General features: G+C 39.7%; 2 protein-coding genes and 2 long non-coding RNA genes across 4 annotated transcripts in view; 2 read left to right on the top strand and 2 right to left on the bottom strand.

The window, feature by feature from the left end:
* Positions 1–19,954, bottom strand: part of LOC132326255 (uncharacterized) — a 105,426-nt gene extending 85,472 nt beyond the window's left edge. Inside the window, exon 1 of the long non-coding RNA XR_009486180.1 lies at positions 19,874–19,954. This is a non-coding gene — a long non-coding RNA (uncharacterized LOC132326255). The remainder of the gene's footprint in view (positions 1–19,873) is intronic.
* Positions 2,323–9,830, top strand: LOC132326251 (radial spoke head protein 4 homolog A-like). Its single transcript, XM_059844201.1, has 6 exons — positions 2,323–3,011; positions 3,479–3,713; positions 5,284–6,033; positions 7,605–7,743; positions 8,550–8,667; positions 9,265–9,830. The coding sequence occupies exons 1-6, from the start codon at positions 2,779–2,781 to the stop codon at positions 9,482–9,484; spliced, it is 1,695 nt and encodes a 564-aa protein (XP_059700184.1). The 5' UTR covers positions 2,323–2,778; the 3' UTR covers positions 9,485–9,830.
* The window catches only part of CENPE (centromere protein E), a 43,120-nt gene continuing 29,034 nt past the window's right edge, over positions 10,560–24,645 (top strand). Inside the window, exons 1-20 of the mRNA XM_059844203.1 lie at positions 10,560–10,719; positions 10,922–11,010; positions 11,858–11,947; positions 12,024–12,142; positions 13,254–13,373; positions 14,275–14,356; positions 14,544–14,611; positions 14,693–14,764; positions 16,277–16,328; positions 17,139–17,226; positions 17,390–17,516; positions 18,165–18,284; positions 19,345–19,503; positions 19,848–19,995; positions 20,941–21,035; positions 21,356–21,406; positions 21,487–21,654; positions 23,644–23,718; positions 23,968–24,090; positions 24,445–24,579. Of these exons, the coding sequence (XP_059700186.1) occupies positions 10,664–10,719; positions 10,922–11,010; positions 11,858–11,947; positions 12,024–12,142; positions 13,254–13,373; positions 14,275–14,356; positions 14,544–14,611; positions 14,693–14,764; positions 16,277–16,328; positions 17,139–17,226; positions 17,390–17,516; positions 18,165–18,284; positions 19,345–19,503; positions 19,848–19,995; positions 20,941–21,035; positions 21,356–21,406; positions 21,487–21,654; positions 23,644–23,718; positions 23,968–24,090; positions 24,445–24,579 (2,037 nt within the window). The 5' untranslated portion in view covers positions 10,560–10,663. The remainder of the gene's footprint in view (positions 10,720–10,921; positions 11,011–11,857; positions 11,948–12,023; positions 12,143–13,253; positions 13,374–14,274; positions 14,357–14,543; positions 14,612–14,692; positions 14,765–16,276; positions 16,329–17,138; positions 17,227–17,389; positions 17,517–18,164; positions 18,285–19,344; positions 19,504–19,847; positions 19,996–20,940; positions 21,036–21,355; positions 21,407–21,486; positions 21,655–23,643; positions 23,719–23,967; positions 24,091–24,444; positions 24,580–24,645) is intronic.
* On the bottom strand, positions 22,964–23,992 carry LOC132326254 (uncharacterized). The gene is made up of 2 exons (XR_009486179.1): positions 23,908–23,992; positions 22,964–23,255 (listed from the first exon to the last, which is right to left on the bottom strand). It is a non-coding gene; the product is annotated as an uncharacterized LOC132326254 (long non-coding RNA).

The raw sequence follows: 24,645 nt of genomic DNA, 5'->3' as shown, positions 1-24,645 counted from the left end.
GCAAAATGAGCCTGGGCACATTCCTCGCAAAGATCAATTAAAAAACCTCTACAAGTAGAAACTCAGCAGAACTAACTTTTTTATCATGTCTTGCATGTTGGAATCATAGGATCACAATGCAAAAACTTTTTAGTCCTTGATATAAATGCTCCACCTGTTAAGGATGTGGAAAAGTGTGTTCTGCTGCTCCTCACAATGGGTCGGATTCCTCAATGATACTTCTAGCATTTACTCTCTTGGAATGTGACAGAAGTTTGCCATAGCTATTTCATAATTCTTTTCTGGTTGCTTCTAATAAATAATATTAGAAATAATATCCATAATAAACCATACTTTTTAACAGTTACATTAGCTAATCCATCAATGACAGAGAAGTGTATTTTACAGTTCAGGTATTGCACTACTTTATTTGACACAACTGTAAACTCTCATAGGGCATTCAGCTGAGATTTTTACTGCACTGTATTGGTTTCACCCTGGCTAGATGCCAGGTGCCCCCCAAAGTTGATTTTCTGTCACTCCCTCTTTTGACCTGGAGAGGGGAGAAGAAACACAACAAGTCAAGATAAGAGCAGAAAGATCACTCACCTATTACTGTCATGGGCAAAACAGACTTGCCATGGAGAAACAGACTGAATCCTTTGCCAATGAAATCAGAGTAGGGTAATGGGAAATAATACCAATTCTTAAACAATGTAGTGTTTGAATACTGTTGCAAGCGAAAGTTAACACACATTATGGCCACCTGTTGCCTTAGTTCTTCATTTTCTTGACCTGCCACAGGACTCGAGGAAACAGCATGAAGCTGAGTCGGGGGAGGTTTAGGTCAGATACCAAGAAAAGGTTTTCCACCCTGTCCTAGGTTGACTATATGATGCTTTTATCCCCAATCGTCTCGTTCCGTTTATGCTGAATAGTAAGTTTTGCACCTTTAAGACTTGCTTCAAAGATTGAGGGGGGGAGAGGAGGCGCGCAGTTTGTTTTCAGACACTGAACTCACTCCTACACATTCCTGCTTCTGGACTGCGTGGTTCTGCGGATGAACAGACGGCGGGACAGGGCTCTTTTTTTCCTTGCTTTTTAGTTAGTTTAGCTAGCTGAGGCAAAGAAGTTCCCTGGACTGTGCTTTTTTTTTTTTCTTTTTTCCCCTTTCTCTGGACCTGTTCACACCTGCTCTGGACTGAACAACCATAAGAGCACCAGCAGCTCTCATCAGTGGGCCGGGCTGGGCCTGGGCCATGGCATTTCCAGCGCCAGAGGGACTGATAAGAGACTGAGTGAGCTGAACTGGAATCTGGGGAGGGGACTTTCTGGGTTTGTCATCTCCTTTGGAGCAGCAAGGGGTTTTATTGTTTAATATTAAGTTTTCTTGTTTAATAAACAGTTTTTTTCCACTTTTCTCCAAGGAAGTATTTTCTCCTGGACCGGTTGGGGGAGGGGTGGTAGAATCCGATTTCCTAGGGGGGCCCCTTTGGGGGTTCTCTCCCAAATTTGCCCTGAACCAGGACACACCCAGAGGGTGGTTGGACATTGGAACAAGCTCCCTGGGGAAGTGGTAACAGCACTGAATCTGTCTGAGATCACAAAGCATTTGGACAATGCTCTGGGGCACGTGGTGTGAACCTTGAGGCATCCTTGTGGGCCACTTCCAACTCATTAGACTCTATAATTCTCTTATTAACACTGATTATGCTTTCTATCCAAGCACCTTCATTCCAACTTAACTTAAAACTGCTTGGGGCTTTTTTCCCCCTTGGATCCAGGAATAGAATTTTTTTTTCTCTTAAAAACCTTTGTATTTTATGAACAGCGTATCACCACTAAAACACACATGAAAGCAATGAAGGCAAACTAACAACCTTGCAAAACAAGATTAAACTTTTGAAGAACCACTCTTTTGCCCTCAGCAGACAGCTGAAAGACTCGTACCACAAACGTTCAAGGGAAAGCACTGACAGCACTTCGTGGCTTCACAGAACAGGACTGGTTTGGGTTGGAAGAGACTTTAGCCACCACCTACTTTTCACCGGATGCCATTAGCAGGGACACCATTCACTAGACCAGGTTGCTCAGAACCCCGAACGGACCAGGCTCAAACACCTCCCTGACACCATCACCCCGTGGGTCGCTCTGAAAGTAAGGAAGAAGTCCTCAAAAGCCCTCTGGAAAGGGGCGCGGCAGCTGGGGCGGGTCACTGGGCTGCCCTCCCTGCCCGCGGCCGCGTTCCCCCGGCGACGCCCCGCCCGCCGCCGCCGCCGCCGTTGCTGCGGAGGGGCCGCGCGGAGTCCCCGGGCCGGGCCGAGCCGAGCCGGGCCGAGCCGGGCCGAGCCGCACCCCGGGCCCCCAGCGAGCCCCCGCCCAGGCCGGCCCGCGGGAAGGGCCGCAGCGAGCCCGCCTGTGCTCCGGACACAGCCCCCACACTACTCACCCGGCCCAGCGCGGCCCCGGGCTGCCGCCCTGCTGAGCCCCAGACGTCGGAACCGGGACCGGCTCTCTGGGAATCGCGGGAGATAAGGCGAGGGTCTGAGCAGCCACGAGGGCTGACGAGAAGCGTCTCTCAGCCGCATCACGACCCGCACCGAGCACAGGACCGCAGGGGACGTGTCGGCCGCCCCGTGCAGCAGGACAAGCACGGTGTCGGCCACCGAGCCCCGTTCTGCGCCTCGGCCACCCAGGGCCAGCAGCGCAAGCCGCTGAGCAGCTGCAGGTGCCCGCGCCAGACATCAGCCCGAGACGCGCCGGGACAAGGCTCCCAGGGCAGCGGGGGCACGGCACAGCATGGATCCGTCGCCAGGATCAGACCCTTCACACGAACCATTAAGTGCCTACCCACAAGATGCCTATGAAGGCGGGCATGGCCCTTACCAGCCACACGAACCCGGTTATGGTCTTGACCAGCCCGGATACAGCCCGTATGAGGATGAGATTCCCGATCCCCAAGCCCGGATGCTGGCAATCAAGAATGCAAAAGCCTATTTACTGAAGACCAGCACAAAATCTGGCCTGAACTTGTAAGTCTGAAAAAGGATCACAATCAAATAGGGTAGGAAGTATGAATGGAGAGAAAGGTCAAAGGAAAAAGGAAGGTACATGTAGAATGGGATAATGCTATACATGCAATATTTCATCACTAGTGGAACTTGCATACTAGTGTACAACATCTTTTGTAAACAAAATCCATATTGGAATTTTATAGAGAGTTCAAAAACAAGTTGATATGATTGAGAATAGGTTTAAATTCAGATTCAGCTCATGACAGGAGGAGTATATACTAGAAATGAAGGATGAGGATGCTCTTAAGTATAATCAGACTAGTTTTAACTCTAATTTGCCTCAAGGCTCCATGATCCCCCTTCTTCTAACTGTTCCAACGATTTCTCCAAAGATCCAGATGATTAGCCTTTACTTTTTTAACTAAAAGCATAATGTTCTAAGACTTTTGTATAGTAAGCCAACAAAATTTACATTTATATGACAGATATGATCATTTTGCTACTATACTAACAAAGATCCTGGATGAACAGCCCGCAAATACAGTAGACATAATTGAGGCTATCAGCCAGGATGTGAAGTGGGCGCAGTTTCGGAAAAAAATGGACACTCTTCGAGATGAACATCTGATCCCTCCAACATATGAAGCTGCAGAAAAGTGTAAAGCTTTGTTCGTCAAGGAAGTTGGAGAAGAAGATCGTGAAGAACTAGATGAAGAGATGGTGAGTTATTATCAGAGTGAAACAGCTACCAAATATACCGAGGAAGGGGTGGTCGGATGGTGAGAAGGGAAAGGAAGAAGTTGTGGTCTCTTCTTTAGTGCTGCCTCTTCTGACCGTACAAATAATTGCAGTCACAGCACCATGTACCCTCTTTACCGCTGAGCTCGTCCCATGCCTAGTTCCGAAGAAAAAAACCCATCTGGTTACTTAGTTGAGATTTTTTCCTGATACAAATCTAATATCCTGAGCTGTTGTAATCAGGGATGTTCTAGAGGTGATAAACAGAAAGTAAGGTTTGTAACATCTCCCATATGCCAGTTCAGCATGGAATATTGCATACAAGTTCATTTTCTTTTTATAAAAGGGATGTTTCTTTCCCTAAAGTGACCATAATTCTTGATATATTCTTCAACCTACATTCTTCTTTGGGATATATTCTTATTGACATACTCTTTTACAATTGTGTGCACAGCTGCTACTGTCAAATAGCAGAATGCAGCTCCTGGTGTGGTTCCAGTCTGTCCTTCTCCAATTGAAACAAAATATGGTTTTAATGAACAACTAATACAATTGAAAAGCCACTTCTTAAAACAGCATTTTTCATTATTCAGTTGCCTATATGCAGAAGCATCTGTACCCAAGGAAAAATGAGAAATCTGATGATGACAAATAAAAGAATATAAATAAGAATTATAATAGCCAAGGGAAATCATTCAACAAGATATTGATTTTCATATGAAGTTAACCAGTATATATTCAAATGAATTACCATTGGAGAGTACAAATACCAGCCACAGAAGAGACAGTCCTTCGTCTTATCCATAGCCTGTTATGTACCTTACATTAACAGTATAAGATGCTGAAAATGGGAAAAATGGTAGGGTATTTCAGAAAGGAATTCTGATTTTTTCATAATCCTATCAATCTTGCTTTGTTATAAGAAACCTGTCAGGTACAAAAAATTCCATATGAAACTAGCACTAATTCCTCCAAATTCTATACCCTGTCATGTCCAACTTCAAATAACTCTGTGTTATATGATGACCTGCCACCCATAAAATGAGAGATGGGTGGTAGAGCAACTGGAAATACTTAATTATTGGTCTAGTTCTGCTTCCACTGAAGCCAGATAGAGTCTTACAATGGACTTTGATATGAGAGGGGGCAATAGTTTAAAAACTGCAGGGAGCTGTATGCCAAGCAACATTCACCCCAGAGAAAGGTTGTTGCTCTGATGCCTAAATATGTAAAATCTGTTTTATCTGCAACACAGTGTTTGCAGGCATCAAAGGCCTCTTAGCTGACATGCCCTAGCACTGAATCCCTTGTAGATCTTGTGTAAGAATGCTGACTTTTCCTTATTTTGCAGTAATTAGGAGTTTAAATTTTGAAATCCTGTGTTCTAAGAGCTGCCGTTCATCTTCTCTTCTTTACCACTAAAAGACCTTTAATTTGTCTAAATGATAGTAAAAAAAAAAAGTGAATGAATGTCTGCAAAGCACTTTGAGATAATGAGTGGCACTACAAGAAAGTGAAGTATAATTATCTAACTCAGAATCTTCTTTCCTAGGGAGAGCCTGCTCTACCAAATGTGATGGAAACAGCCTTTTATTTTGAACAGGCTGGAATTGGCCTGAGCAAAGACGAATGCTATTACATACTCCTTGCCTTTAAAAACCTAGTTAATGTTCAGCCAATCCAGACCTGTCGCTTCTGGGGCAAAATTTTGGGCCTGGAAATGAACTATATTATAGCTGAAGTACAGTTACGGGAAGGGGAAGAGGAGGAGGAGGAAAGAGAAGAGGAAGAAGAGGAAACTGTTGCAGAAGAAGAGAAAGAGATGGGTGAGGGTGAGGAAGAAGAGAAGCAGAAAGAAAAAGAACCTGAACCACCAAAGTCCACCTATAAACCCCCACCTGAGATCCCAAAAGAAGCAAATGGGACTGGGACAAATAAATATGTCTACTTTGTCTGTAACGAGCCAGGAAAACCCTGGGTGAAGTTGCCTCCAGTCACACCAGCCCAGATTGTCTGTGCCAGGCAAATCAAGAAGTTCTTCACTGGTCGCTTGGATGCTCCTGTTGTGAGCTTCCCTCCTTTTCCTGGAAATGAGGCCAATTACCTGCGCGCACAGATAGCACGAATCTCGGCAGGAACCCACGTCTCTCCCACTGGATTTTACCAGTTTCCAGAGGACGAAGAAGAAGAAGAAGGAGGAGATACATATGAAGAAAACCCTGAATTTGAGCCTCCTCCTGTGGCTGAAATGGTGGAGTCCCTTGCCATGTGGGCACACCATGTCAAGGGCATTCTAAAGCAGGTGTGTGCCAGCATAGCTCACATGGGCCTTGGATACCACTCACACTGCAGTGCTTGTAGGGTAACAGAGTGTGAGTGACACTCCACACCTGCACATGCAAACCGTTCACTAGAAATGGTATTGGATTGAAAGATTTTTATATAGAAAATACATTTTATATCATATATAATACCAAAATATCTTACACATAAAACATGTATTTTATATGTTATATAATACATAAAGATCTTGCATGTATTTATGTCACAGACATGTTTTATGAAAAATCCTTTCCTTAGGATTTTTTCTCCTGAGAAGCTGAGAGGCCTCAGGAACAAAATGTAAACAATGGTTATCTGCTGCTGTGGAATGCAACAGGTGGATCTGTGATTGGTCTCGTGTGGTTGTTTCTAATTAATGGCCAATCGCAGTCCAGCTGTCCGGACTGTCTCAGTCAGTCTGAGCCTTTGTTACTGATTCCTTTCCTATCCTTAGCTAGCCTTCTGATGAAATCCTTTCTTCTATTCTTTTAGTATAGTTTTTAATATAATATATATCATAAAATAATAAATCAAGCCTTCTGAAACATGGAGTCAACATTCTCGTCTCTTCCCTCCTGGGACCCCTGCAAACATTGTCACATATTTACATATACCATCTATTTTTATGTATATATATATACATATTTAGGAACCCTCTAGGTTTAGTACTTTTTCCACTGATGTATTCTTGAGATTGCAACCTGTCTTTAAATAACAGTATGGAGCTAGGCCCTGTTATATAACAATCATTTCTTACAATCTTCTGTATTAGGTTTTCTGCTTTGAGATCCTTATTTGATTAAAATGTTTAAAATTCTCTTTTGTTCGGTAGGATGCTAAAACCCAGATAGCTTATGGTTGTATGCTAAATGGAACTTAAGTGGTTAATTTGGTTTTCCTCTGGGTAATTTTTTGTTTTATACTTTCTGCTGTGAAACATTTGAATGAAAAAAACTTAAAAACATGTTCTATCAGACTAGTGCTAGAAAGAGGTATTACTAATTTAGTTTTTATTGCTGGATGATTTGATGGCCAGTCTACCAATTCAAGAATGCCAGTGTAAAGTAACAGCAAATTATAGGAAATAAGGTTTAAACTTACTACCATCAAAACAACAGTTGTAAAGAATAAAATTAGTATGCATTAGACTCTTAAGAATGTTCTCTTATGTTCCTTGGACTGGTAGCCAAATAACAAGGCAGATTTTAAAAAGAAGGAATAACTCCATAGTTTGCAGTAACTAGTAATCTAGCAAGGATATAAACCAAAGTGGCCAGGAACTGAAGAATACAAAATGACAAAAAGCTGATGACGGAGGTATAAGGATATTCTCAAACAACAAGCAGGAATGAATGAGGGGAAGAATGAGGGGAACATTCTGTCAAGAGGATACAATATTTTGTTAACAATATTCCAATTATGGAATACGTATTTTTCTTCTCCCTGTCCCTTAACTGAGTGTGTGTCCGAGCCAATTGTTTTAACTAGTTTTAACTTGCATTCTTTCAATGATTGTTACATGTATTTATTAATTTTCCACATCAATTATAGGGTCGCTGTGTGTGGATTAATCCTGTCCAAAAATCAGAGGAAGAAGAAGAAGAAGATGAAGAGGAGGAAGAGGAGGAGGAAGAAGAGCACCAGGAAGAAACAGGACAACCCCTTCTTACTCTCATCTCTGAAGATGAAGGTATTCTTCATGGAATATGAAATTTTTGATAGAGAGTCACTAGAAATGTTGTCATTTAGCAGTAAATACTTGAAGTTAAACTCTGACACTTCTTGGAGCAATGTATTTTGCCTCTGTAGGGTAAACATGTTCTTTTACAAAATCAATCAAAAGCAAAATGGTTAATAGTATTGACACTAAAACTGAAATAATCAGGTTTACTAGGTAACCATCTTGTTGAGATTAAAAGGGAAAAATAATTTAGACTTGTCATGTTATTGGAAGTTCAAAACAGCTTACTAGATGAAATACACTCAGCTATTTTTATCTCATCTTTTTAGGAAAAAAGAAAAATGTATGTAATGTGTAAGTAATGCACTGATATACATTACTTGTATAAGAATTTAGATCTTTTAGCATATCACTGCAGCAAATCACAGGAATAAGGGAGCCTGAATATTAGATTACATCCATATTTGATTATTTTTCTACTCTCCATTCTTTAATCAAGGTGAAATATAGCTATACAATTTATCTGTAAGTGATAAAAAGTCTTTGACCAAAGTCCCAGGGGTGAGTGCTACTGGATTTTTTCTGTGTATGGGGGGGTCTATAAGCATTCCTGTGCTACCTACCCATTCATGCAAACCACCTGCTGGAAAACAGTGCCTACACTTATTTTTTCTGACTTCTGTCTCTTTCTGTCGTGCAACTTAACAGAAACCTTGCTTGAATTCTGTGCAAGTACTGTAGCTCAGTCTTAAGTCTTTTGTAGGGGCTCGTCAAGTTCATTTATTCATAGACAGTGTGTGTTTGGCTGTCTCCAGGCATGAAAAACATCCCTGCTTGGACAGCTCAGGCTTCTACAAACCTGATCCCGGAATATTCTATTGCAATCCTGCAGTCTAACCGATGGCCTGGAGCTTATGCCTTTGCATCTGGCAGGTGAGAGCCCACCTGACATGGTTACAACACTGACTGTATGTGCTACACACAGGTGCCTCTCTAATGCAGGCAGAGTTACTTTATTATTAATTCATTGACTGCGTTCCAGCTATTCCCGAGACTGATGGAGAAAGCCACTGAAATGGCACAGCAACAGTAAATAGGTATTTAAGACTGAAAACAAATAATCAATGGGAAGGCTGGCATAAAGTTAATGGATGTAAATGCTGGATTAGTATTTGAGCACAGTCCTTGATTTAAAACACATACTCTTGTGTTTGTGGGACTTTTTACAAAACCAGCTACATTCTGTGATTCTAATGTTCGTTTGTTTCCACTGCACGTGGTTGTTACCTCCATGTAGATTTCCACTACACAGTACTGCAGCGCAGTGCAGTGACACTTCATCATTTTAAATAGAAGATGGATTAATAACCATTAGGGCAGTTAGAAAGAGGTGCCCTGTTTAAAATTCTTCTACTAGAGGATATCTGCACCACAGTGACTTCTTGCGCAGCAGAGCAAGGATGCCTGATGGTCTCTCTGCTAATATTTTGCCAGGGGGTGAATGTGTGATCTTTCACTTCTCTTTCTCAGGAAATTTGAGAACATCTACTTTGGCTGGGGTCACAAATACAGTCCAGAAAGCCACACTCCTGCACTGCCCCCCCCAGCAGAAGCAGAGTTCCCCACTGAGCCAGGGATCACTGAGGCAGCAGACCCCACTGTGGAAGAGGAACTGGCTTTTAAGGCTGCGCAGGAAGAAGCCTTAGCCGAAGCTGAGGAAGAGGAAGAAGAGGAAGGGGAGGATGATTAAAATATGGAAGAAAACAGATAGTTTTAAAAGTTTGAACATAAAAAGCGTTTTTGTAATGTAGTCATTTTTTTGCTGACCTCAAAAGAAATTATTTTTGAGCGTGCCTTCTTTTTTGATTTCTGTAGGCTTTTCTTTGCAGCTATTTTCCTCTCCTTCCCCACCCCTCAAACCTGTCCACACTGACAAGAAGGGTTTTTTTGTTTGATTAAGCAGGCATAGCCTGCTTCCTAAAATGATGCTGCTTTGAACTAAGAACTACCACCCACAAGATGTTCACACTGTTTTTCTAGCCCTCACTTCAATACATATATACATTTTACTTAAATAAACTTTTTTTAAAATCCCATGACAGTGTCGCTCTTATGTGTAAAAGCGTACTCTTCAGAGTCAGTGGGCAGCTTTTTGAGGTACTGGAGGCTGAGTGCACGGCAGTAGAGATAGCGCTCATCATCGGCACCTCCAATCCTGCGTTCAGTTTTGGGCCCCTCGCTCCAAGAGACATGGAGATGCTCGAGCGCATCCACAGAAGGGCAGCGGAGCTGGGGAAGGGTCTGGAGCACGAGTCCTGTGAGGAGCGGCAGAGGCAGCTGGGGCTGTTAGCCTGGAAGAGAGGAGGTTCGGGGAGACCTCCTCCGTGTATACAAGTGCCTGACGGCAGGGTGTGGCCGGGTGGGGGTTGGCCTCTTTCCCCCAGTCACAAACGACAAAAGGTTGCACCAGGAAAGGTTCACATAGCATATTGGGAAAAAATCCTTAATGGAAAGGGCTCTGAGCCTTGGAACGCCTGTCCAGGGGGACGGCGCAGTCACCCTGCCTGGGGCTGTTTAATAGACCGGCAGATGCGGCTGTGGGGACAGCGTTGGGTTCCCCGGCCGCTGCCATCCGGGCGCGGCCGGCAGACGTGGGGGGGAAGGTGTCGCGGGAGAGCTCGGGGCTGCTCACCCGTCTACTCCTGACCACGCTTCCCTCGGCCGCCCCCCCCACACACCTCCCCGCCAGCTCGTGCGAGTGGTGCGCTCCACGCACGGCGTGCGTCCCTCGCGGACCAATAGGGAGCGGCTGCGAGCGCAGTTCAAACTTCGGCGGCGGTTGGGGAGGGCGTTCCTGGCCCAGTCCCTTGTCCCCGTCCTGCTGCTCCCGTCCCTTGTCCCGGTCCCGCTGCTCCTGTCCCGGGCGGACATGGCGGACGAGGGCGCCGTCACGGTGTGCGTGCGAGTGCGGCCACTCATCAGCAGGTGAGCCGCCGGGCTGGCGGCAGGAGAAGCTCCCTCCGCAGCCCTGGGTGCCGCCGTGCTCCGCAGCTGGGGCGGGGAGGCGGACGGAGCGATGCGGAGCGAGGGGCTGCGGGAGCCGGGGAGAGGGCGTCGCGGTAAGGGGTCCACGTTTTGGGAGCAGAGTCCTCGCCCAGTAAAGGTAACACAGTGTCTTTTCTTCTAGAGAAAATGCCTCAGATAAAGTGTCCCTGCACTGGAGAAGTGAGAATAATACTGTTTCCGACGTGAGTGGTACCAAAACATTTAGTTACGGTAAGAATGTGAAAGCAATTGCTTTACTTAGATGCTTACGCGGAACTTTGCTACTGTTCTCTTGAACGTGTCGACTGTGGTGAATGCCCTGAGCTTCTTGAAATGTTCCCCAACCTTCCCAGCTTCGTAATTCCCAAGGAGGATCATTGGGGCACACAGGATTTCTGATGCAGGCCGGTCTGGGATGTGTGTTTGAGCTCAGCTTCCTGATGAACCTTACTTTCTCTGTTCTGGTTCATGCCGTAGTGGCTTGGGAACACATTTTATTGATCAGAAATCCAATTACAAATGGACTAAACAAGGGCTAGTCCAGAGCATTTAGGGAAAAGGGTATGGGAGAACACAGTCCCAAAAGTGACTAGTGTGAATGTGGGGTCCTCATAACTAACTGGCTCCCTTTGAGTCTTTTCTTACTGATTCACTCAACTTGTTCATGTGAGCCACTACACATAGTTTTCCCAAAATACAGATTCAGTAAAAGCATGCACCAGGCTAGAAGTTTAACAATTAACCTGTCTTGTCAGGCTTACCATCCTTGTAGATAAATTAGCCAAAACCTTTTAGGATTAAATGGGGTGACTATTTAACTATGTTCATCATTCTTAGGGTTTTTTTTTTTTACTTGTCTATCATCTGTTCATTGTATCTTTCTTTATTTTGTGTTTAATATTTATTTTAAAACTATATTTTAAAAGCTTGCATTAGTGGTGGTACAGTGATATTTATATTGGAGTTCACCTGGAGATGATTATGCAAACTTACTGGATTTGAAGTCTGCAATACTGAATGATAGCTTGTTTTGACTTGCAATAGAGTGGATTCACATGCTTTTTGTTTTTGTTTTAAGATCGTGTCTTTCACTCAAGTGACAACACTCAGCAGCTGTATGATGGTGTAGCTCTTCCAATTATACAGTCAGCTGTGCGAGGCTATAATGGTAAGTTTTAAAACAGTTTTAAAAACTTTTGGAATGTACTTCAGAGATAGTTGGTAAAACTTAACTATCTTTCTAGGCACAATTTTTGCTTATGGACAGACTGCTTCAGGGAAGACTTACACAATGATGGGGAATGAAGATTCCGTGGGCATTATCCCTAAGGCAATTCAACATGTGTTCAAAATTATTTGTGAGGTGAGCAATTCTATTAAATTGAAGTGGCTGAAAGGACTAGTAATATTTGTGATGGTTACATAAAAATTAGTTTTAGTATCAAGAGGCTTATGAAGGAAATTAACTTATATTGGACTAAATGTTGCAGTTACTTTGCCAGCCTGGCAAAGATGAGCCAGGCTGATCTTTTGTTTTCAAAGAAAAAGCTAATGGGACTCTATTAGTTAAAATCAAATCAGAACAAAACTAAAGAGGGTTTTGAGACATGGGGAGTCAAAAAATTAACTTTGAGTAGAAAACCTTAATCTTCCAAGTATGTTAAACTGATTAAAAATGAAAATAGGTACTCACTTATTAATGTGGTAGATAAGATAATGCAAAGCTTTGTGTTTATTCTGCCACTTTAAAGGTCTAAAAAATAAACAATTAAAGATTTATTTTTTTTCAGTGGGAAGAATATGACGCTATATTTACTTATTTCAGGCTTACAAAAGAATTGCTAATTGCTCAATATTAATAAAAGTAAGGAGAAAGTGTACATTAAAACAGTGATTTCCAAAACACGATTTACAGAGTGCTTGCTTCTGCCTAGAGGGTTTCAGGTAGTTGTTACCAGTGAAATGAAATGGTCACTGCTCCTTTAAGGAGGTGCAGAGTACTCTTGGAGGGTTTATTAAAGTAACTAAAGACAAGAAAATTTTTCTGGAGTCCATTGAGTGGCCTTTCCTCATCCCAACATTCTTTACCAAGGAGGCAGGGGTAAAAGCAGCAGCAGCAAAGTAAATCCAAGCAGGCCAAGAGAGAAGACAAGGTACACAGAGAGTAAAGAGCCTAAGCAGGAGGAAATGAGTTAGCTCTCCTATTTAAATGCCATTTCCCTATGCTTCTGTTGGGCAGTTATCTTAATGTAATAACCTTAGAAGTGGTATACCATTAATGCAGCTGGAAAGAGGTGGGATAGAAGAAAAATTATTCTGTATTGTTTTATGCTAATGTACAGCAAGGATGAAGGGAAAGAAATCTGTGGAACAATATCCAAACTTTTGTCTCCAATTTAAGAATATTTGTATTAAAACATGTCCATCAGTTAGCTGTTATTTGTTTGATTTTTTTTTTTCCCTTTCAACATTAGATTCCAGATAGAGAATTCCTGCTAAGGGTTTCATACATGGAAATCTACAATGAAACAATTACCGATTTGCTTTGTGATAATAGGAAAAAGAAGCCTCTGGGAATTCGTGAGGATGTTAATGTAAGTGGATGTTATATATTAAGTACTGTATCTGCTTGGAGTAAAAGAAGTTGGGAGAAGAAGCCTTCAGAAGCACCCAGTGGAAAACTTTTCTGGGACAAACTGTGTAATTGTATCTTCAGCATTAGCAGGACACTTGATGTAGTAGAATAACAATAGTGACTTTGGGTTTGCTATTGCTAATTCATCTTTGTAAATCTTTATAAAAGTAGACTTAATCCTCAAGGTTTCCAGGATGGTATATTTTATTTAACTTTGACAGTAAAACCTCAAGAATTGTTTAGTTAAGCTCTATGTGTTTCTCAAGTTTCTGACAGATATGCAGAGTTACTTTAATATCATCTTTGTATCGTCTAGCTAGTGGTATACTGCTGTGATCATAGAATAACCATGGGACTAGAACTATTCAGTAAGATGATTACTATAGAAAAAGAAATCTGTATTAACATCATCTTTAGTTTCTTTATAATGTAAGGTTTGGTAGGAAATAAAAATTGTTGGTTTGGGTTTTGGGTTGTTTTTTCCTTTGGTTCCCTTAAATGGTCATGGTTTTGGAACATAGGAAGAAGGGAAACTTATCAGTTGTTTAACTATGTCCTTATAAGAGTTACTGAGAAATATACTCCTAAATTCCCTCAGAAAATGTCAAGAAGGATATTTCACACAGCCCTTCTGTTTTTAGGAAACTTTCTAAATCTATTGTTTGATCCTTGTGCCTTTAGGCAACAATTGCCTTTGACCAAAATTGTCAAAGTCTAAACTTTACCCATCCCTTGTGTTTAGAGTAAAAAGACATTCAGCTGTTGAATGAATACCACAATAATTGCTGGTAATGTTTACTTTATGTATTGACGTGTGCTTGGGGAGTTCAGTAAAATTTATTCCTGTGTTTATTCTGTAGAGGAATACATATGTAGAAGATCTGATTGAAGAAGTGGTGGTTGCCCCAGAAGAAGTTATGGAATGTATTAGAAAAGGAGAAAGTAAGTATTTAGACAATGTCAGCTGATAGCTTAAAAAAGTGTTGGTTAATCAGGTATATTTAGAACCATGGGGTATCCCTTTGGCTTTGTATTCACAAACCAAAGTTTTTCGGAGAATTTTAAAATTGTGCTTTTTATCTGTTTATCAGATTCTAAGCAGAAGTATTCTAACGTTGCTTTTTGACAGAAAATCGCCATTATGGAGAAACAAAAATGAATGAACACAGCAGCCGTTCTCACACTATCTTCAGAATGGTAAAAACTGTTTCATTACTGGGAGTGGTTTTATTGCTTTCAAAGAAAGAAAATCTTCAATGCACTTCATTGCCTTTGTAGATCATTGAAAGCAGAGAACGAAGTGACGCTGCAAATGCAAACTGTGATGGAGCAATCATGGTTTCCCACTTGGTAAATGTCTATTTAATATCTTCTTGGAGTACAGGTTAACTAGAGAATTTGCTGTTACTGCTTGTTTGAAAGACTAATGGTACTGCATAACGACTTACAAGAGCTCTTCATCATTAACTCTGACAGATTTTGCTTAAGTATAGAGGGAGACTCCTGTGGCATTATCTAGAGCAGATGTTCCCACCAGAGGGAGTTCTACATGAGAATTACTCATGCTGGATTGGGTAGTGGTAATCCCTTATGCTCCTAGGAGGTCATATGTCAGAGTGCTCTTGCATTTTGTAAAATAAATCTTCCCTACAATTGTTTCTGACCCCTGACAAGTCCAGTGAAATGACCTGTAAAATGGTTACCTTAAGACTTCCCTTATCCTCAAATTGAGTTGCTGTTCAAAGAACATATGGCCTACATTTGCAATGGCCAAAAGATTCATTGTTTTTCAGAAATAATCCCTCTTAGCATCTCTTTGTGGATTACTGGTATATGAAATACTGCAAACTGGGGAGAGTATCACTGGACATCTCTAGGGAAATGTTAAGGTTTCAGAAGCCTTTTCTACAGCCTTTTCTTGATTCTCAGAAAATTATCTGAAACAACTGCAGAAATGGAACCAGTGTGAAACTATTTTATCCTGCTAAAATCTCATGAGCACTCTTACTCAGGATTGGAAATAGCATTAAGTTAATCACATGCATTGTGAAGAGAGCTTTCTGTTCTGGCTTCATGTGAAAAAGCTCTGGGGTCTGAGTGTAAACACTGCTCATGCAGTATCTCAACTAACTAATACCTACTTTTTGTGCTTACCATAACTTGGGGTATCCACTCTTGCTGCTCCACCCCCTTCTGCCCCATCTCAGTTCCAACTGACTTTAGAGTAACCACAGGTAAAAAGGGTGAGGGGAGAGGGGTTTTAGCCCTCTTGGTCTGTTGCTGTTTGGTGGAGTTAGTACAGGATTTTACTCCTCTGAAGCAAAAATGAATTAAAGTGAGGGCTACTTGCTCATTATGGGATGCCATAATGTTCTAGTTGGCTTTTAACCAGATTGAGAGTGAGGCTTTTCCTCTGGTAGTTCATTTATTTTCCTTATCTCCATAGGCAAGGAGACACATAGAGCCAGCTCAGGACTGGACACTAGATCATCTCACCTAGGCTCTTTCCCAGGAAAGATTCCTACAGCTGGATTAGAAGTTAATTAGTAGTTAACACTTCTGTTTTGAGAAATTGTTTATCTTTTTGTGACTGAGGGTAGAGGTTGTTGTACTGCGAGTTTGAAACACTATTTGGAGTGGAATAATAGAGTTCATACAAACTTACTCCACACCCTCATGTACCTTTGAAAGTATTTGTTGTGTGTAGTAGCTATGCATTAATTTCAGTAATGACAGACCCTTACTTTTTTTTTTTTGAACCTTAATTTTAGTTTATTAAGTTCTTAGCAGATATTTAGAATTATGAGGACTTAAAGTAAATTGCCTCAGAACTAACCTGTGACATATTTAACGTATTTGCAGAACTTGGTAGATCTGGCAGGCAGTGAAAGAGCTAGTCAAACAGGATCTGAAGGTGAGTGTTAAATAAGGCTCCATGACAACAACTTCTGTTAATTAACCCCTATGAGAAACTATGAGAGAAAGGAAATTATTTGATCTTTGTGCTATTGTGTTATTTTTTGTTTATAAATAAGGCCTTTTCCCCTTGGTAAGACAGGATGTACTCATGTAAATGCAGTGAAGTGCAAACAATTAAGTAGTAATAGGCCTTTTCTAGAATTGCAGGCCCAGCAACAGTCCTGCACTGAACTAATACGATGGGTATGACTCAGTGAATATGCACCTGTAATAACAAAATCACAAGAAGCTTTTTAGGGACCTTGTGTGTCAAGGTCAAGAGGCAATAGAGGCTCACTCATTAGTTCAGAGGAAGCTCATCTGTTAACAGTGACAGCATGGAGCTGCACAAAAGTGCCTTCATCAGAAAAAAGTGATCTGAGAGGGACACAAGTAATAATCTCTCTTACAAAGAGTCGCTAACCTAAAACTTGTATCTAAGACAGGTTTTTTATATGTGTAAATGTGGGCACTTGCAAAATTTAAACAGGAAGCAAAATTATAGTTCTCATGGCCTCAGATGCTTACTATGTAAAGGTTCTAAATGTTTATTTTTGATTACGGTTGTATTTCACTTCATTTTGGCTATCTTAAAGGATTGGGTACTGCTTGCTACTGGGTCAGTAGTGCATTGTGGCACTTAAAGTTAACTCTTGGACAATCTATTCCTCTGAGCATAACATAGCACAAAAGCTTGACAGGTTGAAAATGTATCTTAGTATTGTTATAAATTTAAAATAGTAATAATAAAATGTGTGTTACCTAGGTGTTCGACTGAAAGAAGGCTGCAATATAAATCGGAGCTTGTTCATTCTGAGTCAAGTTATCAAAAAACTTTGTGATGACCCTTCTGGGTAAGCAATTGTTTGTACACCTGTTATAAGATTAGGCATTGCTAAACTAAGAGATTAAAAACCTTTCCTAATAATCTTATGGAGGTAACTGTTTCACAAAACCTATTTGCCATGTTTAGGCAGAAATTGACTTTTTTTGTTGTTGTTTCCTCTTTTTTATTAGCTTCATAAATTACAGAGACAGCAAGCTGACTCGAATTCTGCAGAACTCCCTTGGAGGAAATGCTAAAACAGTTATTATTTGTACAATTACTCCTGTTTCTTTTGATGAGACATTGAGCACTCTTCAGGTAAAACTTCTCACCTCTTCTCTAGCACTAGTTATTGTAGACAGGTTTGATGAGTGGAAATGTAATCTGCTGGATCTTTAATGACTTGGATCTTCTGAAGGGCTTCTGTAAAGTCAGAATTTGAAATACTTTTTTTGTACACAGCATCTTTTCCTAATCCTCTTGTGCTAGGTTGTCTACCTAGAGCTTTTTGGAAGTTGGAACAAAGATCCTCTCACTTTGCAGGCAGGAGATAACCACTGTTATCTCATTTGCCTTTTCCAAACCTAGTTAGAGAAGTCTTTGCTACCACAAGATGTTAGGCACTACAGGAATTGAACTGTTAATAAAAAGTATATATTCCTTAGGTAGGATTGTCTCCCTTTTTGATGATCTTTTGAGCTTTTTATTAAATAAAAAATAACTTGGGATACTCTTACTTAAATGTTATGCTTCATGTTTTAGGTATTATTTTCAAGAAAGGAAAACTTCACCTTTTCAAAGCTTAGCATACATTAAAAATAAGCTATTTCAAATATTTTTGTCCTATTATATGTTGCTCTTCATCTGATAAACTCTCCCTTTAATTCTGTTGGGAAATTTGGGACAAAATAAGTCTTTTTAGATATTTGTTCTTTAACTATTACCCATGAAAGACTGTTTTTCCAGTTTGCCAATACAGCCAAAGGAATGAAGAATACACCAAAAGTCAATGAAGTTCTTGATGATGATGCCCTCCTGAAGAGATACCGCAAAGAAATTCTGGATTTGAAAAAGCAGCTGGAGGAAGTATGTAATAAACTCAAATAAATCAATCCTTAGTACTGATAGCTATTTGGACACCAGCTGTTTTAAACCAAAAGCAGTTAAATTTGGAGGGGTAGGTGAACTCTTTAAAGTGGTATTTGCCATTTTTATTGAGAGAATAAAAATTAGATAGGTAATGAATAGTCTAGAACAACTAATGACAGTCAACTTCTGTGTGCAGGCTAAGGCTGAATGAGATCAACTGACAGAATTGTTAATTGGTTACACCTAATTAGTAGGTTAACATAATTAACAAATAGAAATTTGTGATGCCTTATAGCACACTTTAACTGATCAAAAGAAACAATTCACATAATTAATTAATCTAAGAAGTGCTTGAATGTCTGTTAAAGACACTTTCATATTATTTCCTCCCTTACTGATGTCTAACTTCACTTTGAGTTGCAGGAAGTTGCAACTGCATGAATATCACTGGCAAAATTTAGCTCATGTATAGGTGGAAGTTGCATTTAGAAAATGAACAATAGTAACTTCTCACCCAACAATGTAGCTCTGATGTTTTTCCTTCTCAGAGCTGTGGAAGAATCTTGCAAGTCTTGTTAGACCACAGATAATAAAACATAAGGCACAGGAAAATAACAATGCTGAACGAACTGTTCTAGTGCATTAAATCAAAGAATGTACGTTTTTTATTTCAAATTATAAATATCATTAGAGAAAATTTTTAGAAAAATTATTTCATATTTTAGATGATAATGAATTTGCAACATGAACTTGGGAGTATGTTTTGTATCTTCTGTGATAGCAGTAGTGAGTTATATTTAGGAGAATGCTCTTTTTATACCTAGAGAAATCTGAGGCTGGATCATTTCTGGGAATTTTGACCACTTGTAAATACTAAATTTGCAGTCAAAATGTAGACTAAACTGTCATTTTCAGTCTTAAGGATTAAAGATTTCTCTTCCAGACTTAAAGGAGTATATGTGTGTAGTTGTTTTTAAGTATCAGTAATTGTGTATCTACTGTAGGAGTTGTTTCTGCTCTTAAAATGTCACTGTGATTACTATTCCCTTTCTGGAAGGTGTCTTCAAAAACTCAGATTCATGCAATGGAAAAGGACCAACTGGCCCAGCTGTTGGAAGAAAAAAATTCCCTTCAAAAAGTACAGGAGGACAGAATACGAAACTTAACTGAGATGCTGGTGACTTCTGCTTCCTTTGCATCAAAAGAGAATGTTAAAGTAAGCACCTGTTCAGATCTTACCTGATAACTCTGAAATACTTTGCAAAAGGTAACATTACATACATAGCTTTATATTGATAATGAAGAGTAAGTATGATGGGCAATTTTCACCTTTTTTCATATTTTTAAAGGGCTAACTTTTAAATTCTGTTAATTCAATGTTGCTTTGTGCTGAACAGACTGCAGGGACTTTTTTGCTTTCCAACTGATTTTGAGCAAACTGCAAAATACTGTCTAATTAACTGGTGATACAGGTGCTGATACAGAGCTAGGCTGAGGCAACATGTACTTTCTGCCTAGTGGTTTGGTTTTATCCCTTTTTCTGTAAATACTTTTTTAAAGGTCAGGAAAAACAAAAGAAGACTTACTTGGGCTGCTTGTAAAACAAACCAGGCAAATGTGGGCTTTCTTGAAGACTTTGAAAATCCAATGCCGACTGAAACAAAAAAAATCAAGGTGTCTCTGCCAGCAGTACCAGATGTGGAAGATTGTAAGTAACTAGATGGTCTTTGAGGTCCTTTCCAACCCAGACCATTCTATTTCATATTCTGTGGTGTTCCCAATAAATAACTTTGCAAGCATTGCATTACATTTCCCAAAGGGAATAAGTTGATCCTTCGACAGCACAAATTAACAAGACTCCAAGTGTTGTTGTACACTTTTCAATGAAAAGTGCTTCTACTACCCCAACTTCCCTTGATATTGAGCTTTTAATTCTTTAAACTAAAGGGGAGAGCTGTGAGGTAAAGGGCAGGGTCTACGAACACTTGGCAAGCAGCCTTCCCAACCCCCTAGTTTTTTGGGAAAGTGTTCTTTAACACAGACTATCCATTTCAACCCATGTTGTCCTCCCAAAAATGGAGAGGTGTGTGGGTGTAAAATCCCTGAATCATTACTCAAAGATCAGATTGAGACAGAGAAATTCAAGGATTCATAAGGAGTGAACTGAAAATTGGAGAAGAAATTTTCTAAGAAAATTGAACTGAAGACAAGAGGACAGTTTGGCAGTATTGTTGCTGAATTGCATCTTAGATCCTTATTTACCTCTCCTGTCAAACATGTATTTGCTTGTAGGTGGATTGTTCTGGGCTTTTTTTTTCTGTATGGGAGTGAGTTGCTTTTTTTCCTTACATCTTGCAGGTTATTGTTGAGTGGTTCTTTCCTTGATACTCAAACTTTTCCTAGTCTGTACTTAAGCATATATTCTGGATTTGATTTAGACTTCATGATAAGATGGTCAACATAAGTATAGGGTTTGGACTTCAGTGGTGTTCCCTTTCATAAGATAACATCCTGAGAGTCAGAAGTCTTATTCAGTGTGCTGTGTTTTTGCCATTGAATGATTGTTTCCAATGTGGTAAAATTATTTTATGAGAATTTTTGATACTCAGTTTAAAATCTACTGGTACTTTTGGTAATACACCTTTCTTTTCAGCTACCTTAGAGAATTCTGGGTATGACAGCCATTGCCCGATGGTTCCTGATCAAATTTCAGAAGAAGAATGGATTGCTGGTCCTAACATGAATTGGGTAACATCATAATCTGTTTTGACTTTCTGATACTGCACAAATGCATAACATGCTTCTCAGTAAGATCAGCCTTACTCTTCTGTAGAACACCAGTGTTCTGTGTCTGCAGAATTATTGAAACTGGTTAGAAAGTCTCTTGGAATCTCTGTGAAGCTGTGGTATGGTTCTGTGCTTCTCTGGGTTTGTCGCAAATGACCCAGTCAATTTTGGTCTCTAAACAGGATTAGCTGTGTGAAAAGACTAGCAACAAGGAATATAATACTCCACTTGCTTGATCTTGTAGATCTGCTAACTGACGGCATTTCTTTTTCTACACCCAGAAAGACTTTAAAGAATCTGTGCAACTCTGTGAAGCATTAGAACTAGAAAAGGTAGGTCTGTTCTGAATTTTATAGAAATAAGGCTGATATTGCAGCAACAGCTTCTAAAGTTTCTTGTGCCACTCCTTCAGAATACTGCTGTAAACGAGATCAACATCCTGCAAGCTAACTTTGATAATCTAGTGCTGGAAAATGAGCAGTTGAAGTCAGAAATAAATGAACTGAAAGAGAGACTGAAGGAAAAAACAGAAATAAATGAATTTGAAGCACTGGAAAAGCAAACGCAAAAAGATCATGAGGTAAGGTGCTTTGAAATAGAGAGATATGAATTCTCTATGCCCAAATGCTTTCTGGAGTTTATTCAGTGTACATAGCCTTGTAAGTTGATTCACAAACAGATGGTGTTATAAGCTGCATTCAGCAACAGAATGAATGAACCCAGGATTTAAACTGGATTTACTTGGAGTGTGGAATTCAGACAGATTTTTAGAGTTGCATACTGAAGCCTGGTTAAACGTGTATTTATGTGTATATAAGTATCTATATGTTATTTTTATAAATGTGTGATCTGAATTTCACTCTAGAAATGAGTGGCAGTTGTTTTGCTGTTTAAATACATTATAGAACTGTTTTGAAGTTCAAGTATGGTTGCTATACCAAATTTCCTGTGTTTCTTGTGTGAAACATCTTGTCTTACATTCCAAGATAGCTCATTTTAGTAATCCATGAACTACATGATCATTAACTTTTAACGCATTATTTAGCTTCGTCATGAAATTGTTTTAAAATAATAGTAAGAATAGTAATAGTAAAATCAAAACATTGTGTTTTGTGCCAGGAAGTCACAAAAAATATGAAGTTATCTACTGGATGACTTAGAATATAGGAAATGCTGACTTTCACTCTTCACTCTTTGTGTGGTTACTGGAGATGTTCCTTGTTTATCCAAATGTTTATGCTCTGATTCTATAGTCTAAAATACTTACTACCTGTATGAGCTTCTACCTGCCTAAAGGCTGGACTGTGAAATAAGTTATGGCAAAAAGAAACAAACAAAAACAGTAACTTGAGGTCTTGAGACATGAATGTATTGTTCCATTTCTTTCCTGATACCTTTGCTGGACATTACTTGTGCACATTTGTCTGTGTAATATCTTCTGATCATGACACTAATGTTGATGTTTGTTGCATCCTTTTGCATTTTTATTTCAGGTTACAATTTAACAGTGTCACTGCTTATTTGCATTGCATTCCCTACAGAGATTTATGGATCTTCAAGAAATTAGCTCTATAAAATATTACCATTTAGCTTGCATTTAAGATTCATTTAAGATTAGCTTGCATTTAGAAGACTGTTTATATGCTGGACTGAATGTGCTATCTTCCTTAGCTAACGTTTAACAAATCCTAAGTTAGTTTTCCCTGCAAAGTTTTTGGGTATCTAATAACAGATGTAATATCTAAAGTAGCTTCCATTGCAAAAATTGCTTTTTAAATTATTTGTTTGCAGATATCTGAAGACAGGCCATAAAATGTAAGCATTTATTGATACCCATGTAGTAGATTACTTACAGCAATACTGAAAGGTCACATACATCACCAAATACATTAGATTAAATCTATCAGTTTATATAGATAAACTACATAGCAATACTTACAGGAGGGTGCTTGTTTTAAAGCTGTTCACTAATAATAAATTTGCAGATGGCATTTTCTTACCTTTGCTTGTGACTATACATAAGTACTTGTAGATGAGTGCTTATTGTAAAACTACTCTAACAAAGACCAAAAGAAAGAAATGGAAAAAGCTCCTATCTGGTCTTCTACTTGTGACTTCTTTCAGAGAATGCCACTGAATGTTCATGGCTTGTTTTAGTTCCGTTTTGGTACCTTCTCGTTCCTGTCAGTGAATAGATTAAATCATAAATATCTGCACTGTGTCATAAAAAGCTGCTTAACATGACTGGAATTTGAAGTGTTGTATCTGTACAATTTCTGCATTAATTGCTTTGATCACATTGCTCTTGCTTGTCAAACTACTGCAGATTAAATGGTACTTGAATCCTTTCTAATTACTGGGGAGCTAAAACACAGAGCTTTGCATCTCACATATCCATTTTGAAAAAAATATGTAGCATCTTCTTTGTAGCTGTTTAAGTAGATGTATGTACTAATAAAAAAGAGAACACAAGGTAGACCTGGCTTGTTTTCAGGGTGTTGGCAACTAAAGCTACTGGAGTGGGTGCTTTCTAACATCCTCTGCAATTTTGCTTTAATTTGCTCCACAGATTCAACTAATGCATGAAATTACCAACTTAAAGAATCTAGTTTCAAATGCTGAAGTTTACAATGCGGAACTTGAGGTGAGCTTCTCCATGAATTTACAGGTAGTAAGACTTGTATGAAATGTGCTTGGTTTGTTAAGCCTGAAATTCCATATCTGCTGAGGCCAAGCTAAGACATCATTGTGCTCGGGTTAATCTTAGCAGCTATGAGAAGGATATATCTTAGAACCATGAATGCTTTCTGTGTAGGTTTTGATAAATTCTGACCTGAAAAACCAAATTGAACACTCCAATCTTCTTTCCTGCTTTTTCCCCTCCAACTTTTAGGCAGAAATAAATTCCAAACTGGAACAGCTGAAAGAGAAAGAGAACAAAATAAAAATATTACAGAATCGTGTGGAAGAACTACAAAAAGCAGAAGTGGAAAAAAGGGAGACATCTTTTGCACTGGTAAACTTGAGTTTTCTACTGGGTTGAGAGATTACTTTGTTTTTCTGAGGTGGATTAAATTTAGCTAAAGCCTTGGTATGATGAACATATGCTTCCCTACAGGTCTTGGGAAATTTTGTTTTCCAAAGTTTAAAATGTTAATTACTACATATCATGCTGCAGTAGTCTGGGGAAGTCAAGCTATGAGAAATGCTGCTGTTTATCCCGTCTCTCAACCAACCTGCTACTCTTCCTCTTAGAGTAAACTTACTGAGTTTTCTAAGCCTGCATTTACATATTAACCGCGTTAAAATGAACACATTTGCTTTATTATGGCTCTATTGGTTTTGCTTCTTTGAGTGTTGTCTTTTTCAGGGAGACTGTGATAAACTAACTGAAGAAATTCAGCAGCTGAATAAATCCCTCTTAGACAGTGAAGCCATAGCCTTGGATGCCAAAAAGGAATCTGCTTTTCTCAGAAGTGAAAACTTGGAGTTGAAAGAGGAGATGGCAAGTACTTGTTGAACTGCATTTATAGCTGCACCAAATGCTGTTAAGGGCCTGTCTGCTTCCAGG

This window comes from Haemorhous mexicanus, chromosome 4 (genome assembly GCF_027477595.1).
Source record: "Haemorhous mexicanus isolate bHaeMex1 chromosome 4, bHaeMex1.pri, whole genome shotgun sequence".
Taxonomy (NCBI): domain Eukaryota; kingdom Metazoa; phylum Chordata; class Aves; order Passeriformes; family Fringillidae; genus Haemorhous; species Haemorhous mexicanus.
The sequence above is the reverse complement of the archived record's forward strand: the minus strand, read 5'-3'. Positions and strand labels throughout refer to the sequence as shown.

What these genes read in the sequence shown, in the direction of transcription:
- LOC132326251 (XM_059844201.1), top strand. Translation starts at nt 2,779, where the DNA reads ATGGATCCGTCGCCAGGATCAGACCCTTCACACGAACCATTAAGTGCC. An exon ending in AAGAACTAGATGAAGAGATG is followed by an intron (nt 3,714 to 5,283) that starts GTGAGTTATTAT and finishes CTTCTTTCCTAG; the next exon opens with GGAGAGCCTGCTCTACCAAA. An exon ending in TCTCATCTCTGAAGATGAAG is followed by an intron (nt 7,744 to 8,549) that starts GTATTCTTCATG and finishes GGCTGTCTCCAG; the next exon opens with GCATGAAAAACATCCCTGCT.